Source organism: Tamandua tetradactyla, chromosome 7, assembly GCF_023851605.1.
Source record: "Tamandua tetradactyla isolate mTamTet1 chromosome 7, mTamTet1.pri, whole genome shotgun sequence".
Taxonomy (NCBI): domain Eukaryota; kingdom Metazoa; phylum Chordata; class Mammalia; order Pilosa; family Myrmecophagidae; genus Tamandua; species Tamandua tetradactyla.
The window spans coordinates 45,035,380-45,052,348 of record NC_135333.1 but is presented as its reverse complement, the minus strand read 5'-3'; the positions used below and the strand labels follow the sequence as shown (position 1 = coordinate 45,052,348).

Sequence of the window (16,969 nt, the reverse complement as noted above, 5' to 3'; positions counted from 1 at the left end):
GGACTGGCTGCCGATGATCTTTGGTCCTTGGCTTCCCTCTCACATGGCAGTGCATATGGCGGAGTCTCCTTTCTCTTCTGGGTTTCACCGACTTTCAGCTTCTGGCTGCTCCCTGTACCTTCTTCTGTGTTCAAATTCCTTTGCTTATGAGGACTTCAGTCATATTGAAGTAAGGCCCACCCTCACTCATTTTGGGCACATCTTAACTGATAACATCTTCAAAAGTCCTATTTAAAAAAGGGTTCACACCCACAGGGAGGCAGATTAAGACTAGAACATATCTTTTGTGGGGGAACATGATTCAATCTCCTACAGCTCTCTGAATATTCACATATGTATATTACCTGGACATATGTTCTCATTTCTTCTAGGTAAATACCTGACAGTGAAATTCTGGGTCATATGATAAAAGTATGCCTAATTTTATTAGGCATTGCCATACTGTTTTCCAAAGTAGCTGCATCATTTTATTTCTCACCAACAGTGGATGAGAGTTCCAGTTTCTCAGTATCCTCACCGAAGCTTGGGACAGTCTTTCTAGAAGCAGTAGAACAGCTCTTGTTGTGGTTTTGTTTTGCACTTCTCTGGTGATTAGTGATGTTGAATACCTTTTCATGCATCTAGGTAGCCATTTGTATACCTTATCTGTGAAGTGTCTGTTCAAACAGTTTGTCTATTTTTAAATGGGATTGTTTTACACATTATTTAGTTATGAGAGTTCTTTATGCATTCTGGATACAAGGACTTTGTCAGACTTTTTACCTTTGTAAAAACTGTCTCCTAGTCTGTAGCTTATCTTTTTAACTATGTTTGACAAAGTGCGAAAGTTTTAAATCTCAAAGAAGGGCATTTTATCAAATTTTTCTTGTATAGTTTGTGCTTTTGGTGCCTGTTGAAGGCCTGTTGAAGGCTATCCCAGGGTCACTCAGAACAAGACGAGAAAGGACAAGAAAGGATGCAGCACCTCAGGCAGCATCCCCGGGCAAAGTAGGAACCTACTGAATCTATCAGTGGGTGCAAGAATAGAGACACAGAAGTCAGGTATTCCCTGGCTGAGATGGGTGGATGGGCATTTGCGTGGTTTCCAGTCGGGTATTTCATGTGAATTGCTATGAACATTCTCACATGTGGTGGGAGGTGGGGGTCCACAGCAAGACAGCAGGGACAGGATGGAGAAGGGAGATTACTTGGGAGAACCTCCAGCTCCAGCGGCTGGAAGCCAGGGCTTTCCCCCAAAGGCCACCTGTGTTCTAGGTGGGTAGGAAGGGTTCCTGGAGGCCCTGCTGCAGGCGTCCTCAGGTCCCCTGGCCAGCTGCAAAACCCCGGCACTCAAAGAGGGACTGGGAAGGGCTCACTGCCCCCAGGGGGCCAAGGAAGGCCACGCTGGCAGGCAGGCAGGCAGTAGGCGGGCGGCATCCTCATTGATTAGTCCTGCCCTTCTGAGGCTCCTGGGTCTCCTTTCCTACCCAGGTTGCCGCGGGCCAGGCTAACAGAAGGCAGTGCTTGGGGAGGGTCAGGCTCAGGGGCACAGGGGAGTCCTGCCCTGAAGGGCCTGGCAATCGGGATGTCAGCACCCAGCTTGGGTTCCAGCTGTCTGCACCGAGCCGCTGACCACCCCATGTGTGGCAGGACATCCACTTACAAGTTTGCTTGACCACGTTCCCTGGTGTTACTGAACTTGGCCCTGTACCTCCTGCATTGCTCATAAAATCTAAGTTTCGTCTAAAGTCTGAATAAACTCAGGGTGGGCCTTTCTGGCAATGCAGCCCCAAGGAAGGGCTGCATTGAGGGGCTAAGGACTCACTGCCAGTGGGGACGCCTGGGGTCCTGCAGCCCACATGGTCACTGGCAAATGCCCCACAGCCCAGAAACCGTGAGAGTCCAACTGGGTCAGAAGGGCTCCTGTGAAGGGCAGGGGGCGGCAGGAGGCCCGGGCTAGGGGTTGGAAGAGGGCGTGCAGCGGGAGGGAGGGGAATCGATTCCCAAGGTGCTGATAAACCTAAGCGTACCCAGGACAGCGGGAGGTGGGCACCTTCCTGGCCCAGGGCCCTCACTGTGGAGGTCAAGGACGGCCGAGCAGGTGGGCCTGAGTTGGAGCTGCTGGGGAAGTACATGGAGATGCGGCATTAGCCACAGAAGCACACGTGAGCGTTCACCAGGGCCTGGGGGCAGCTGCACCCGGGCCGTTTCCAGTCCCTTCTGATAGCAGCTGGCTGCCTGAACGTGACAGCAGCTGGCTGCCTGAACGTGTCTTGAACGGGCCGACTCAGGTGGCAGGAAGGCCCGAGGTGGCCATAGGACCTTTTCCACCAGAAGATATGCAAGTGCTCAGAGAATGAAGGGCAGGTAGAAAGGACACAGGGGCCAGACCGAGGGCCTCCCACTGGCCAAATCTGGGAAATTTTGAGAAAAATAATAGTAACAGATTATAACTCGTAAATAAAGCAGGAAACTGTCCTATGGACAAATACATGAATACATTTAAAGTGCTGTGAGAAATGGGATGCTAGCAGTCCAGGAACCTCACAAAAAATGCACTTTAGTTTACAAGGGGAAGGTAGCTTCACAAAGCCTGGCAGACACCACCTTTGGCCATACGGTCAAAGTCCCCATTGGCAGTGAAGGGACAGAATGACCCTGGCTGCCCCCCAGCGAGAAAACCACGTGCCACTTCTGTGACATTCTCATGGGAGATGCACGATCTGCATCCAATTGTGAGGAGACCCGGACAGGCCCCACTGGAGGGAGACTCCAAAGCCCACTCCTGGGAGGAGGCGGAAGTACTCGCTGGAGGGCTGCACCCCTGCCCGCTGCAGCACCTGCCCTCCAGTTGGGGTCCTGGCCGGCCCTCGCTATCCTGTGGGGCCTCCCCCAACAAGCCCCTTGGTCTGCATCCCCCTGGGACGGGCTTACAGTGGGGCTGGCCCAGTCTGTCCCTTCCCATTGCTTTCTCTGTGGCCCCCAGGAACCCGCCTGCATTCCCAGCTCCTGGCCCAGGACATTGCCTTAGCTCGTGCAGGCTATTTGGGCGCCAGGTCCTCTTGCCCTGGACGAGAGCACACCTGATAAGGTCCGGCGCACACCTGATAAGGTCCGGCACACACCCGGGGAAGGTGCATGTGGCTCCCCGTGTGCTGGGGAGCACCTCCCAGGCTGCTGCAGTCAGCTGGGCAGCTATGCCCAGGACACGAGCCAGCGCCACAACAGTGGAGTGGGAGTGGGACCTCCCCTCTCCCCAAGCCTCTTCTCTGTGGTCTTCCGTTCCCTTAAACCCCAGCTGCCTTGGCTGCTCTCTGTAAAAGCGCATTTTCTGGCTTTCACAGTTCTTGGAGGAAAAGCTTGTCTGATATAAGCTGCTGCCTCACAGGCAGAAGTGGAAGGGAAGGGAATTTTAACTTTAAAATGAAGTTATGTCTTATTACTTAACTGATAATTTATCCACTCAAATGAGACAATTCCTGAGGCTTTTAGAGGCTTTGGGTAATCTGAGAGATGGGTGACCAAAGACATTAAGGAACCTTCCCAAAATATCTAGATGCAGGGAAAAAAACAGCTCTCAACCCAGGTAAGCATGGAGAGGGAGGGGTGGGCTAAAGCTGACTTGACTTTCAAGTAAATATTTACATAAATGACAAAGGATAATCTATGGGTGCAAACGCTGGTCCCTGCAGAGCTGTCAGTGGTGGTCCCAGTGAACACCTACCGGCAGAAGGAATGGAAAGTACATGACAGAACTGCCAGTGTCACTCAGGAGGGGCCACATTCTTTGCTACTGAAGCCAGCCCGTTGTCCCCTGGCAGCCCATCCTAACACTGAGCGGGCAGCATGGGGCAGAGCTGTAAGATACCTAGCACACAGGCAGTTCAGCACCGGCCAGCAGGCCACGCTTAAGGCCAACGTAAGTGGTTCTGTGGTCTCGGCCATGACTGGGCTGTCATGGGGGCTCAAGAGCAGCCAGGGACACCCCACAAGTGAACACACCATGGCCGTGTCCCAAGACGGCATCGCCTGGGGGTTAGGCAGAGGGCCGGGCTGGGCCTGTGAGCAGGGCCTCGTCTGCTTCAGTCCTGCAAGGTCCCTGGAGCCTAGCTCGGCCTTGAGAGAGGCAGGCACTCTGCTTGTGGACCTAACGACTAGATGCAATTCTGCCAGGGTTTATCCGTGCTGACTTGTTGCAGAGGGGAACTCTGAAGTTCAGTGGCCCCAAATTCTAACAAAGCAGGCTACCATGCACACATACTGTCTAAGAATGCAGGATTGCAAGTTGGTGGTGGCTGAGGGTGAGCAGAACCCTTGGCCAGAGGTCCCAAGGGAGCAGCCTGTCTACCCTGTCCCTGACTGCCCGCTGGAGCAGCACAGAGCCTTGCTTGGGGGAAGCAGGACCCCACAGGGCCAGAATGGGGTGAGCAGCCTGGGTGGCAAGTGCGAGGTGGGAAGACAACAGCGCCCCAAGAGGCAGGGTACCACGGGTGCAGGGGAGGCCCTCAGCAGAGGCCGGCCGGGACACAGGCAGCAGTGCCGCGAGGGGCCTCAGCACCTACCAGGGAAACTGGCTGGCCCAGGAGCAGCCATGAGTCCTGGGGTCACGCTGCTCAGAGCTCCCCTGTCCTTAGGACAAGCCTGTTTTAGAAGGTGACTAAATCCACCCTTGAAACCTGAAGAGTCTGATGACAGAAAAAAGGAGAAGCGCAGTGACGTGGGCCCAGGTTCTGGCCAGCTTCGGGGGGTGTGCCCACGGGGAGAATCTGACCACCCAGAGAATTCTGCCAACCCAATCCTCATGTGGGTGGGGTGCCCAGAGGTCTGGGGTCGAGGGTAGGGGCAAGTGTCCTGGACTCTGACCTTGCCCTGCAGCCCTTCTGCCCATGGGGGACTCATAGGCAGCCCTGTCTCTTCATCCAAACTCTGGGGTTTGACAATGTGCACACTGCGCCCTGTGCAGACATTGCCCTGCACCGTCAACAGGCAGAGCCCTGGCCAGCTGCCCTCCAGCCAGGAGGCCGCCACGGTTCTGCCCTGGACTAAGAAACCGGATCTCACAGTCAAAACTGTCCCCATTCGCCAGGAAAAGTGTAGAGCTGCCCTTTCAGTAAAACACATGAGCTCTAATGCCAGCACTTCCTACCTCTACTTTGGACTTCCTGGAGCCTGGTGGGTTCTGCTCAAGGAGGACTGCTGACCAGCTGAACTCCATGCTGGACAGACATGTGGAGGTCTGTGGGGAGAGGTAGGAAGCACTCCCACCAGCTTCTTCCCTGAGGTTGGCATCACTCACCCGGGCTACCTCAGGAGAACGCAGACTCGCCTTGGACATGGGCGTGTGCATGGGGGCCGGGGCTTCCACCCAGCACCTGCCCTGTTCAACAGCATGTGCTTCCCCTCATGCCCTGTGCAGTGAGGGCTGGGGAGGGATTCCACCTCCCACTGCTCCACGTCCTGTCTGGGGTTAAGGTGCATAAAAATACTGCGTGAAGGCAGGTTTTAGGTACTGAGCCCCAAAGAGCCTGTTTATTATCCCCAAACTAAAAATCCAGCGTCCACAGCACTAGAAAATTGCAAATAAAAAGTTTAATTTCAGAAATTGAGTTCACCACTTATAAATACACTAAAACATAGTCAATACAAATTTAGATTAAGCATAGGGACAGTATTTTAACAAAACGACTTTTCTAAAAAATCATAGGCAAATGAGTGACCTGTTTCACCTAGAATATTTAATTGGTTTGAATTGGGAAAATGAGTCTTTTTGTAGTTATGAAAGCAGAACTTTGAAGACATTTTGTAAAAAGAATCTGACGATAGACATTTCATTCTGATGTCCTTGGGATTCTAAAATACCCCAATGATGGCTGACTCTTTCCTAATAAAAAGGAAATGCCTAAAAGTCTAAGGCTATTCTTATGACTGTAATTTAAAAACCTCCCCATTAATAAGCCATCTCCTCTAAAAAGAGTTTTATATATAATTTCACCAAACTGGCAATCAGTGCACAATTTTTAAAAGACAGCTCCATGGCATAAATTTGTTCAATCTGAGCCTCAGAGATTTAATAAACCCAATTTCTGCTGTAAACCTGCCATACTGTGCACTGGTTAACTAGTAAGCATGAACTTACCAGCTGTGATTAACATTTCAGAGGTGCTCATCATAAGCATTGGGGTTTCCCCGAGTTCCCCGACCATGTAGAACCTGAATGCGAACACACCAAAAGGGCTGTTTTCTTGACAAATTCCTATAGAACTGAGACTCTGTCAGACATGTGAACTTGGTCTTGTTTCCCAAAGCCACGTCTCTGGTGGTAGAGCATCACTTTCCCTCATGTCCACTGTTGTCCTCTGAGGACTCGGCGCTGCGGCTGGAGCCTGCGTGAGGCAGAGGCCTCCTTGCCCCTCTCCTGTGCAGACGTCCCTGGGCAGCCGCAGCTGCAGTTGTGCTGCAATTAAAGCAACATTTACCTAAAATTCAGTACCTGCTCTGTGGTCTGTAGATAGCTGAATAAAATGCCTACAGAATAAACTCATTTATATCCTTCTAGCCATTCTATTAAAACAAACCACTAACCCCCGACTTAAAAAAAATTTACAGTAATGAATTAAACCTAATCGTATTTCATGTTTGAAGGGACAGGCTATCTCTAGTGGATTTTTATAAAACCTATCTCCAGGACACGGCCTGAGGAGCCAGGAGTAAGGCACACGAAGACATTGCGTGGAGAGTGGAGCGTGAACTCACTGAGGACGAGGAGTCCCTGATCTGATGGCATGCCCGCCCCAACGGGAGAGGTCAGCAGCCTTGGGCACGGGCACGGCCAAGGCCCGGCAAGCACCACCACTCCAGTCTGGCGGCACCATTGATGAGTTTCAATACTGAAAGTATATTAAGGGAAGATTCACTTTCAAGAAGATGAGTTTTTCAAAATGTTCCATCGTGAGCCTGGACTGGCTAAAGCTGCTATTTTCAGTGGGTGTGCTGAAGAGCCTTTCTGAAGGGACGATGCTGGGGGGGCAGCCCAGAAACCGGACAGCCAGGGCGGCCAGCACGGGCCAAGAAGACCTCTTCAAGTTCCAGTAGGTCAATGGGTCACAGCTGTGCTCCAGCACCTCCTCCTCCAAATACGCGAGCACCATGTCTTCGGGCAGCCTGGCCTTTTCTCGCCGGTCTTTCCTTTTCACCTTGGCCATGAGTGCCCACAGGTTCTCCGCTCCAGCAGAGTCCTTCAAGGGCAGGCCTGCGTCACACCCATTGGAAACAGGTTTCTCAGCTGAGGTAGAAGTCAGTATTTCCAGTTCCCTGATTAGATCCTGCTTGTACTGCTCAGCTTCCTCTTCTGTAAACAAAGAAGCTTTGTAGCGAGGGTCCAGGAGTGTAGCAAAGATGTACCTGGGGTCGTGGAGGGTGGCAGCAGAGCGGCTGAGCAGGGCCTCCCTGAGGGCCCGCAGCATGGGGTCAATGCCCAGCGTCTCCTCGAACAGTGCCTCGATCTTGCGGGTAAGCACGTGCACCATGGGGATAACCTGGCTCAGCGTGGATGTGCACGCACTCAGCTCCCGGCTTGCAGCCTCAAAGGGCCTGAGTGCATGGCACACGGACTGCATGACCTCCCATTGATCACAGCTGATCAGCTCCCTGAAGCTGCACTCAATGGACATCTCGTTGACTGCCCTTTTCTGCTCGATGAGCCGCTCAAGCATGTGGAAGGATGTGCTCCAGCGGGAAGGGACGTCCTGGAGAAGGTGGTGCTGAGGCAGGTTGTACTCCCTCTGCAGCTCTGCCAGCTTCTCCCGTGCCCGCGGGGAGCGGTGTACCCGCTCACAGACCTTGCGCGCGGCGCTGAGCACGTTCTGAACCATCCTCTGACTTTTGATGGCCTCGCTCACGACAAGGCTGACAGTGTGGCTAAAGCACGGCACGCTTGAGTGTGCCCCCTCATTCAGCGCCTTCCCAATGCTGGCATTGTCCGTGACAGTGATGCCAACCTCCAGGCCAGCTGACGTTACCCAGGCCTCCCACCGCCCTTCCAGCTGCTTCTGGATGCTGTGGCCGCTGTAGTCGCCATCTACCTGGGACACGTCCAGGAGGGCTGAGCGGCGGCGCCCTTCCCCATGCGGCCGCATGGGCGACTCGAAGGTGACCCAGTGGGCCGTCAGTGTCAGGAACTCGCGTGCGGGGCTGCTCATCCACACACCAGACGTGAAGTGCACGACGCCACTCTCCGCGTCCTTGAGGTGGGCTGTAACGACCTGCCTCACCTCGTCATACATCCCTGGGATGGCTGTCCGAGAGAAGTAGGATGAAGAGGGCAAGGAGTACTGAGGTTTCAGGTATTCGAGCAGCCTGGCAAAGCCAACATTGTCCACAAAAGAATATGGCTGAAGGTCAAGTGCAAGCATTTCTGCAACAAGACTTGTTATTTTTTTGGCAACTGGGTGAGAATCACAAAACTTCTCACTGGTGTCATCGAAGGCCGGAGCTCCGAGGAACTCTGTGCTGGACGGTGTGTGTCCTTCCGGAGAGGAAGGCAGCACAGGCACCGGGAGGTCGCCTCTCAGCGCGTTGCCGTGGAACCTCTGCAGGTGCCTGAGGAGGCAGCTGGTCCCTAAGTTCGTCGGCTTCTTTCCCCTGCTTATTGTCCGCCCACAGTGCAAGCACACGACTTTTGTGGAGTCTGCTGAGCAAACAGAGAAGTGGTTCCACAGTTTTGAGGTCTTTTTGCTATTCACAGGCAATGTAACTTGATTATCTTTCGTGACCGTAGTTGGAGAGTCTGTTAACTTGGAGGAGGAGCTTTCTGCAGAAGCCAAGGTGGCATACGGAGAATTTGCCAGGCCTGTGCCTAGAAAGCCCTGTTGGCTCCCCACAACCCCTGGGTGGCGCCGGCACAGATGGCGCATCAGGCAGCTAGTGCCCACATCGCCCTTCTTTCCTCGGCTGATGGCACAGCTGCAGTGGCGGCACACGGCCTTCAGGCTGTCCATGGGAGCCAGTGAGAAGTGATGCCAGACTTCAGACTTGAGCCTCTTCATCACCTTTTTATTCTGCTGAAATACGGTGCCAGGTTCAAAGAGGCCGGGCCTCGGCCCCTGTCCCTGCTTCTCTGGAGAAGAGGCCAGCGAGGCGTCCCCCACGTCTTCTGAGGAGGAGGGAGCGGACGCATCCTCCATCAGCATATCTCTGGGGCCAAGACGAGATGGCTTGTCCTCAGGCAGCCTGTCGGGAGAGGAGGAAGCCGAAGCTGGGTCTGGGAGGAGGTTGCCCGGCAGTGAGGACACAGAAGTGAACTCACCATCCGAAGGCAGAAGAGACGGCAGCAGTGTCGGGGGCGCGGAATAGAGTGGGGGTATGGCGGGGCCGCCACCATTCTCCTGTAGGACGATTGCGCGATGGGCTCGCCACATGTGCCGTATCAGGCAGCTAGTCCCGAGGTCCTTGCCGTTCTTGCCTCTGCTGAACTCGTTCATGCAGTGGATACAGACGGCTTTGGAACTATCCAGAGGGGACAGGTAGAAGTGCTTCCAGACAGCCGACCTCCTTCGGGATCCTGATGCACTCTTTGGGACTGTAAGGTTTTTCTCCTCTACCCGCTCTGCCATGTCGTCGTAATGGAGGCTGGGCAGGTGTGGGCAGGCACCCACCGGGGCTTCTTCTTTGCCATATTTCTCGGAAATGGACACGTCAGATGAAACGTCTTCAGAAGAAACCACAGATGCGGATTCCTCAGTTGCACGGTCAGGGGATGGTATCTTGGTTGCCATTTTCTGGACGAGCCTGATGGGGGAGAGGATGGAGCTGAGGTCTGTGGCATCGGCCCCCGGGCTTGGGAGCAGAAGTGAAGGAGATGAGGAGGAGGATACGCTGGACAGGCTCCCGTTCTCCGGGGCAAGCACAGTGGGATGCGCTCTTCTCACATGTCTCATGAGACAACTTGTACTTAAGTCCTTTTCATTCTTGCCTCGACTGAATTCTTTCATACAGTACATACATATTGCTTTTGTACTGTCCCGAGGAGAGATGAAAAAATGTTTCCAAGCTGGAGATTTCTTCCTGGAGCTGAGATTTCTGCTGGAAAGAAGGCTCTGCGTCACGGCCTCCATGGCCACATCGTACAGGGTGCTGCTGTACTGGGAAAGCCATGGTCCATCGTCATCCTCGGAGTCGGGGGGCCACTGCTTCCCGGGAGCCCTGCGGCCACGGCCTGGCTCCCTGAGCTCCGGCTGCTCATCACTGCTCTCCAACTGCTTCATTTCCTCCTGCTCACCTTTAAAATCCATTCTTTCCAAACCATGATTAGGAATCTGATCATGCTCTTCCTCTCCTGCCTTAAAATTTACTTTATCAGAAACAAAGCCACTCTCAGCTCCTGGGCAAGTCTCCTGGTTATCGCCCATGACTGACCATCACTGTCCTGTGGCTCACCAGGCAACTACATCAGGTGGATGGGAAAACTGACCCCAGAGCTCACCTGGGCCCCAAATGTTGAACAGCTTCAGTTTCTCATACTAACTCTAGCTTTCGTGCTGTTTCTATGAATATGCCTAACCACAGATCTTCCTGGGAAACGGAGTGTGCAGCTCACAGGTGCGGAGGCCACCGCTTCCCTGGAGGTCCGCTCTTATGCCCCTGTGGTGTGGCCATGCAGATGTGCAGTGGAGACTGGCTTCTCGTCTTAAAAACATCTTGAGAGCACAAACAGGGTCCGAGTGCATCACCTATAAAAATGAAATCTGATTAAACACTGAACTAAACCGCACATTTCAAATCTATCCCATCATGTATATATTAGTCTCAGTATATGTAGAAGATATCCCATAAAGGTAAAGTAGCATAGAACAACTTATCCCATGACATTTTTGCAATCCACTCACATAACAGAAATACCTTAACATGGCAAAATAAACAAGAAATAAAGATACGGACTCAAATTCAACTGGTTTATGGATAAAGGATTGGAATATGAATAAAAACCCACAATAGTGTAAAAAGGTCATCTGGGCCTAGAATTTATGCCCTCACCTTTCAAACAGTTTATCAGTGGAACTTATAGATGCTCTCTCTGGAGAAGCTGAATTCCTGCATGTCAATCTCATTCGGCCTTACTATAAAAACTGATACATAAAATAAGTTACATAAAAAACCCTCTGGCTAACCTAAGAAGTAATCAATCCATAGATTAAACATGAAAGATAACAAAGCTGACTCGGTGCTTTCAAGAATAGATTGAAGTCCTGAGAAGTAACTTTTAGTCCTGGCAGTTTCCAGAGCAAGCACCCTGCCCCAAGCAGGAGCTTGGCCACGGCACCCATCCCCGTCTTGGGGCGAGCATCGGGAGTTACTCATAAGTGCTGGCCAGGGGCCACGTGACCCTCCACAGGTCAGTGGAGCAGGACGGAGCAACCAAGTACTAGGCTGGACCTGAAGGGCAACAGGCAGGAGTCGGGGTGGCACCGTCTAGCAGAACAGGAGGAAACAACCAATAAGCTTCCCAACTGGGTGGCAGCACAGACCTTAAGGGTCCTCTCACCACATAAACTTCTCAGCTCTGCGAACAGACACTGTCCTTCTCTACTGCTTCACTGGGCATCCGAAAATGCAGGAGAACTCTCCGAGGGAAACAGACAAACAAAAAGCAAGGCAAAAACAGATGGTGAGAGGTGAGCTAGGTCATAACTGAATGGGGAGACCAAGGCTGTGTGAGGGCATACTCCAGGTGCTGGGGTCAGAGGTGACGCACTGGGCCACCACCATGCGAGGGGCCACCACGTGAAAGGGACCACTACAAATATTAATTCAGATTCTGGGACAACAGGCTCAAGGCAACCCTGCCCTGGACAAGGCAAGATGTGCAGCCAGGTGACAAGAACCGCTCACTCTAGCACACAGACGCACACCATTTCTGAAGGAAAACAGTTCCAACAATGAATCCACATACACAATGCAGCCAAATAAAAACAGAAAACAAAACCAGCATAGATACAAAATCTCCCTAAATACACAAAGAAACCAGCCACCCTGAGGGTCAGCAAAAGCAACACACAAGTGCAGACATGCTCACACAGAGACCAATAAACACACATCCACATCCAAGACAAGTGCAGACATGCTCACAGCGACCTGTGCATGTGTGTTCACAACCAGCATTGTTGGTATTAGACAAAAGGCAGAAAGAACTCAATTGTCCATCAACTGATGACTGGGCAAATAGAATGGGGTATATCTATGCAATGAAGTATTATTTGGCAAAAAAAAAGAAGTTCTGATAAGTGCTACCACATGGATGGACCTTGAAAACATTAAGCTAAGTGGAGAAAGCTGGACACAAAATGTTACATCCTCTTGCATAATTGCATTTATATCAAACGTCCAGAAAAGGCAAATCCATAGTCAGAAAGGAGACCAGTGGTGACGAGGGGCTGGGAAAGAGAAAGGGGACCCTGCCGATGGGCAGGATTTCTGGTGGGTGGGGAAGTATCCTGGAAGTACAGTGGTGAGGGGGGCACTGCCCTGTGAATATACCAAAAAGGCACTGAACTGTGCACTTCAGAACGTGTGAATATTTCTCAATAATAAGCTTTTAAGGAAATTCTAAGTATATAATTTTTGGTATTAAAAGCATAATCAGGGAAACAGCTGATTAAAACTATCTGAAGAGAAAATCAATAAACTGGAAGACAGAGATGAAGAAATTATTGAAAAACCAGCATTGAGAGGAAAAGAGATTTCTAAAAATGAAAGAGAAGTAAAGAATCACACGGGAGAGCATAAGAAGGGCTCACATATCACCTAGTACAGCCCAGAAGGAGAGAACAGAGATGGGGGATCAGTGATCCTGGAACAGATCACTGCCGGACCAGCTTTGGGATAGAGAAGGGGGGTCTATAGACAGGAAGCATGAAGGACACCAGACAGGCTGAGCACAAGGGTTATTTGAACTTGGATCCAAACACATATACACTGAAATGAAACTGCAGCACAGCTGGGGGAAAGGGAAAGAAAGGTCTTAAAAGCATAGACAGGGGTCTGGACCTGAATTAAAAAAAAAAAACAGCTAAACTAAAAAAAATATGACAATTGGAGAAATGTGACCACAGGTGCGTGTCAATGCTACTAAGAAAATATTATTTGGGGGTAAAAATGGTATGCTTAAGAAAAAAAGGCTGTTTCAGAGATACACACTGAAGTCTGCAAAAGTGTGAAGGGATGTGGGTTTTGCGCACAGTACTGGGGTGGTGGGGTGGGGTGAGATGGGCAGACGCCAAGTGAGAATGTCCCCCGCCCCGCGGGCTCCCCAGACACAGGGTGACCTTCTCTTTACGTCTCTGTCTACTTGAATTTTCTCTCATGAAAGCGATTTTAAAACCACAGACCAACATTCCTCCCAAGCATAAATGTGGAATTCCCTTTACAGTGTGAGCAGCTCCCGCGCAGCAGTCGTTAGAAAGGATGTGGACATGCCTGGGTGGGGCAGGGCGAGGGTCCGAGCTGGTGTGGTAAGCCACGGCAGGAGACAAGCAAGGGGACCCCGAGCACCTCCACAGAGGCAGGGAAAGGGCGGGTATGACAATATACTCGGGATAAACATTCTCAGCATGGGAAAGCAGAAGGATGCGTCCTTAACCTGCTAAGGTGAAGGTGACAGCTAAACAACCACAGCCAACATCAAGCTGGACAGGCAGGCTGACCACTGTCCCCTCATCTTCAGTGTTGCCAGTCGAGAGGACACTGGGCCCATCCAGGGCAAGGAGACAGAAAGAAGGGGGAAAGATATACAGACTGAAGAGCAAGATAAAAAACTGTCCTTATTCATGGGCTACAAATCTGTGTAGGCAAAATAATCACAAGGCGTCTATAAAAGAACTACTAAAAAAGTCAGTTTAGAAAAGTTATAGAACACATGGTTAATCTTAAAAAGCAACTGTAGTTCTATAAACTAACAGTCAAAAAATGAAGCTTTAAAAATCCCATTTATAACACCCCCATGTATGAAATACATAGGGATGCACTTTTAAAAGACCTGTACAATGAAAACTATAAAGCACTGCTGTGAGAAACTAAAGACCTAAGCATACGGACAGATATATCAAGTTCACAGATCTAGAAAACTCAATATTGCTAAGATATCACTACTCCTGAATCGGTCTACAGACTCAATACAATTCCAATCAAAATTCCCAAGTGCTTTGTCAAAATAACTGATACTCAGATTCTAAAATGTACACGCAAATATAAAGAACCAAGAATAGATAAAGGAATTTTGAAAGAGAAGAGGCTGAAGGACATACACTGACCTTCCCACCTGCCATAAAGCGAGGTGGGAGGAGGATTCACCTCCCCATCTTAGACGGATGGTAATCAGATAAAACACGGAAATGACGCTTTCCAGGCACCAGACAAGCACAGGACAGAACAGCTGAGAGGTGGGGGCCACCCAAGGTGAACCGGGTCACTGTCTGGCACGGCTTGAGGTCTTTGGGCCACAAGCCAGTTCCCTCACGGCCCCAGTGCTCAGCCCTTCTAAGAAGGTCTCTTACTGGGTTTTGTTTTGTCACTCTCTAAATGACTAGTGGCAATGGGCATCTTGTTAGGTGCTCATTTGCCATCTGTATTTCTTTTTGGATGAAATGTCTGTTCAAATGTTTTGCCCATGTTTTTATTAGGCTATTTATTTTCTTATTATTGAGTTCTGAGAGTTCTTTATATATCTGGACACAAGTTATTTTACAAAGCATATGATATGCATATATTTTCCCCAATCTGTGGCTTGTCTTTTGACTCTCTGAGCACTATCTTTTGAAGAGCAGAAAATGTTAATTTTGATGAAATCAAACTTAACCAATTTTTAAAAATGTATTGTGCTTTTGGGAATGTAGCTAAAAAAATCTTTGTCTAGCTCAAGGCCAGAAAGATTCACTACAGCCTTTCTTCTAGAAGATTTATAGTTTCATATTTTATAGAGAGATCTATGATCGATTCAAATTCATTTTTTTTGCCTATGGATACTAATTGTTCTAACACAACTCTTTGAAAAAACTATCCTTTCTCTAGTAGAAAAAGGCCTTTGTAATTTTGTCAAAAACTAACTGTCAACATATGTGTGGGTCTATTTCTGGACTCTCTTCTGTCCCACTGCTCTTGTCCTCTGTCTTTACAACTACATGTGCTCTAGCCATTCCTTCCTAGTTATCTACCTGAGGAAAACCAAGTACGCTTCCACCCAGAGGCTTGTATACAATGTTCACACAACTTTAGCTGTCATACCTAGAGACTAGAAAAGGCACTGGGTGACTTCAAATGCTGTAGACAGCAGCAGAAACCACAAATGAACCACTGATAAACACAACATGGGTGAATCTTAAAATAACTACACTGAGTGTAAGACAGACAAAAGAATCAAAAGAGTAAGTACTGTATGATTCCATTTATATAAAATTCTAGAAAATACCAAATAATCTACTGTGACAGATCAGTGGTTACCTAAGGATGGGGGTGGAGAGGAAAGAGGGTGCTCACTCTTCTCAGTGCAGTGATGGTTTTATGGAGTTTGTGTGTCTACGTATGCTATTTATGTATGTATATGCACATATATATGTCAATTATACCCAAATAACATGTTTTGTTTTTTGTTTTTTTTAAAGGCAGGGACTGTCAGTCTGGATAAAAAAGCAAGACAAACTCTATGGTACCTTTAAACATAAAGATACAAATAGGAGAAAAGTTAAAGGAAGGGAAAAGGTATACCATGCTAATACACAAATCAAAAGCTGGAATGGCTCTATCACTATCAGACAAAGCAGAGTTAAGAATAAATACAGGGCTGGTGAGTAACATTTCATTAAGTCCTTAATGTACTCCAAAAGACAGAACCTTCCAACAGATGGGGCAAAACTGACAGAACTAAAGGGAGACTAGACAAACTGACAGTTACAGGTGGGATCTCAAAATTAATTGAACAAAAAGAAAAACTAATTGAACAAGTAGACAGAAAATGAACAGAGACAGATAATTTAATTAACAATATCACCCAACCTGACCTTTACTGAAGTCCAACCAACAGTAGAATATGAATATTTCCAAATGCACACACAGCTTTCACCAAAACAGGCCACTCCAGACCATGATGTCATTGTTAGTAAATTTAAAATAATGGAAACCAAACAAAGGCCTCTGACAACAAGGGCATTAAACTGGTTATCAGTAACAATATCATCTAGAAGAACCAAAATATTTTAAGTTAGTAACACACTTCTATATAAGCCAAGGGTCAAAGAAAAAAAATCACAAGGAAAACTAAAGCAAATTTTAATTTTGTTAAAAATTTGTGAACAGAGAGAAGAAAAAAATTAATGTAAGATTGATATCAATGAGATCAAAGAAAAAAGGGGGAAAACTAATGAAACTGAAAACTGGTTCACTGAAAAATCAATAAAATTGATATATTTATACCTAAATTTATAGGCTACTTAGGAGAAAAACGGGTGAACAGAAATTAATAATATCAGGAATGCTAAAAACAATCATGGTGATAAATGCACAACTATGTGATGATATTGTGAGCTATTTATTGTAATTATGGATGTACTGTATATGTGTGAAGATTTCTCAATAAAAATATAAAAAAATAAAAAAATATCAGGAATGAAAGCAGGAGCATAGCATATCACTGTACATCCTATGAGAAAATAAATGTATGAATAACTTTAAGCCAATAAATTCAGCAAATAGATAAAATGGATAAATTCCTCAAAAGACATAAATTATAGAAACTCACTCAAGAACAAACAGATCATTTAAAGTGATCTATTTCTCTTATTAAAAAAAAAATCTGAACTCATACTTGAAAACCTTCTGTTATTAGTCAGCATTCTCTAGAGAAACAAAAACAACAGGAGATATCTGTAAATATGAGATTTATAAATGTGTCTTATGCAACTGTGGGAATGCCAAGAGTCCAGAATCCATAGGGCAGGCTCACACA

General features: G+C 48.6%; 1 protein-coding gene across 3 annotated transcripts in view; it reads right to left on the bottom strand.

The window, feature by feature from the left end:
- Positions 1–5,549: 5,549 nt before the first annotated feature.
- ZBED4 (zinc finger BED-type containing 4) overlaps positions 5,550–16,969 on the bottom strand; it is a 51,718-nt gene continuing 40,298 nt past the window's right edge. For all 3 annotated transcript variants that reach the window (XM_077169209.1, XM_077169210.1, XM_077169211.1), the window contains exon 2: positions 5,550–10,706. In XM_077169209.1, the coding sequence (XP_077025324.1) occupies positions 6,861–10,385 (3,525 nt within the window). In that variant the 5' untranslated portion in view covers positions 10,386–10,706 and the 3' untranslated portion in view covers positions 5,550–6,860. The remainder of the gene's footprint in view (positions 10,707–16,969) is intronic.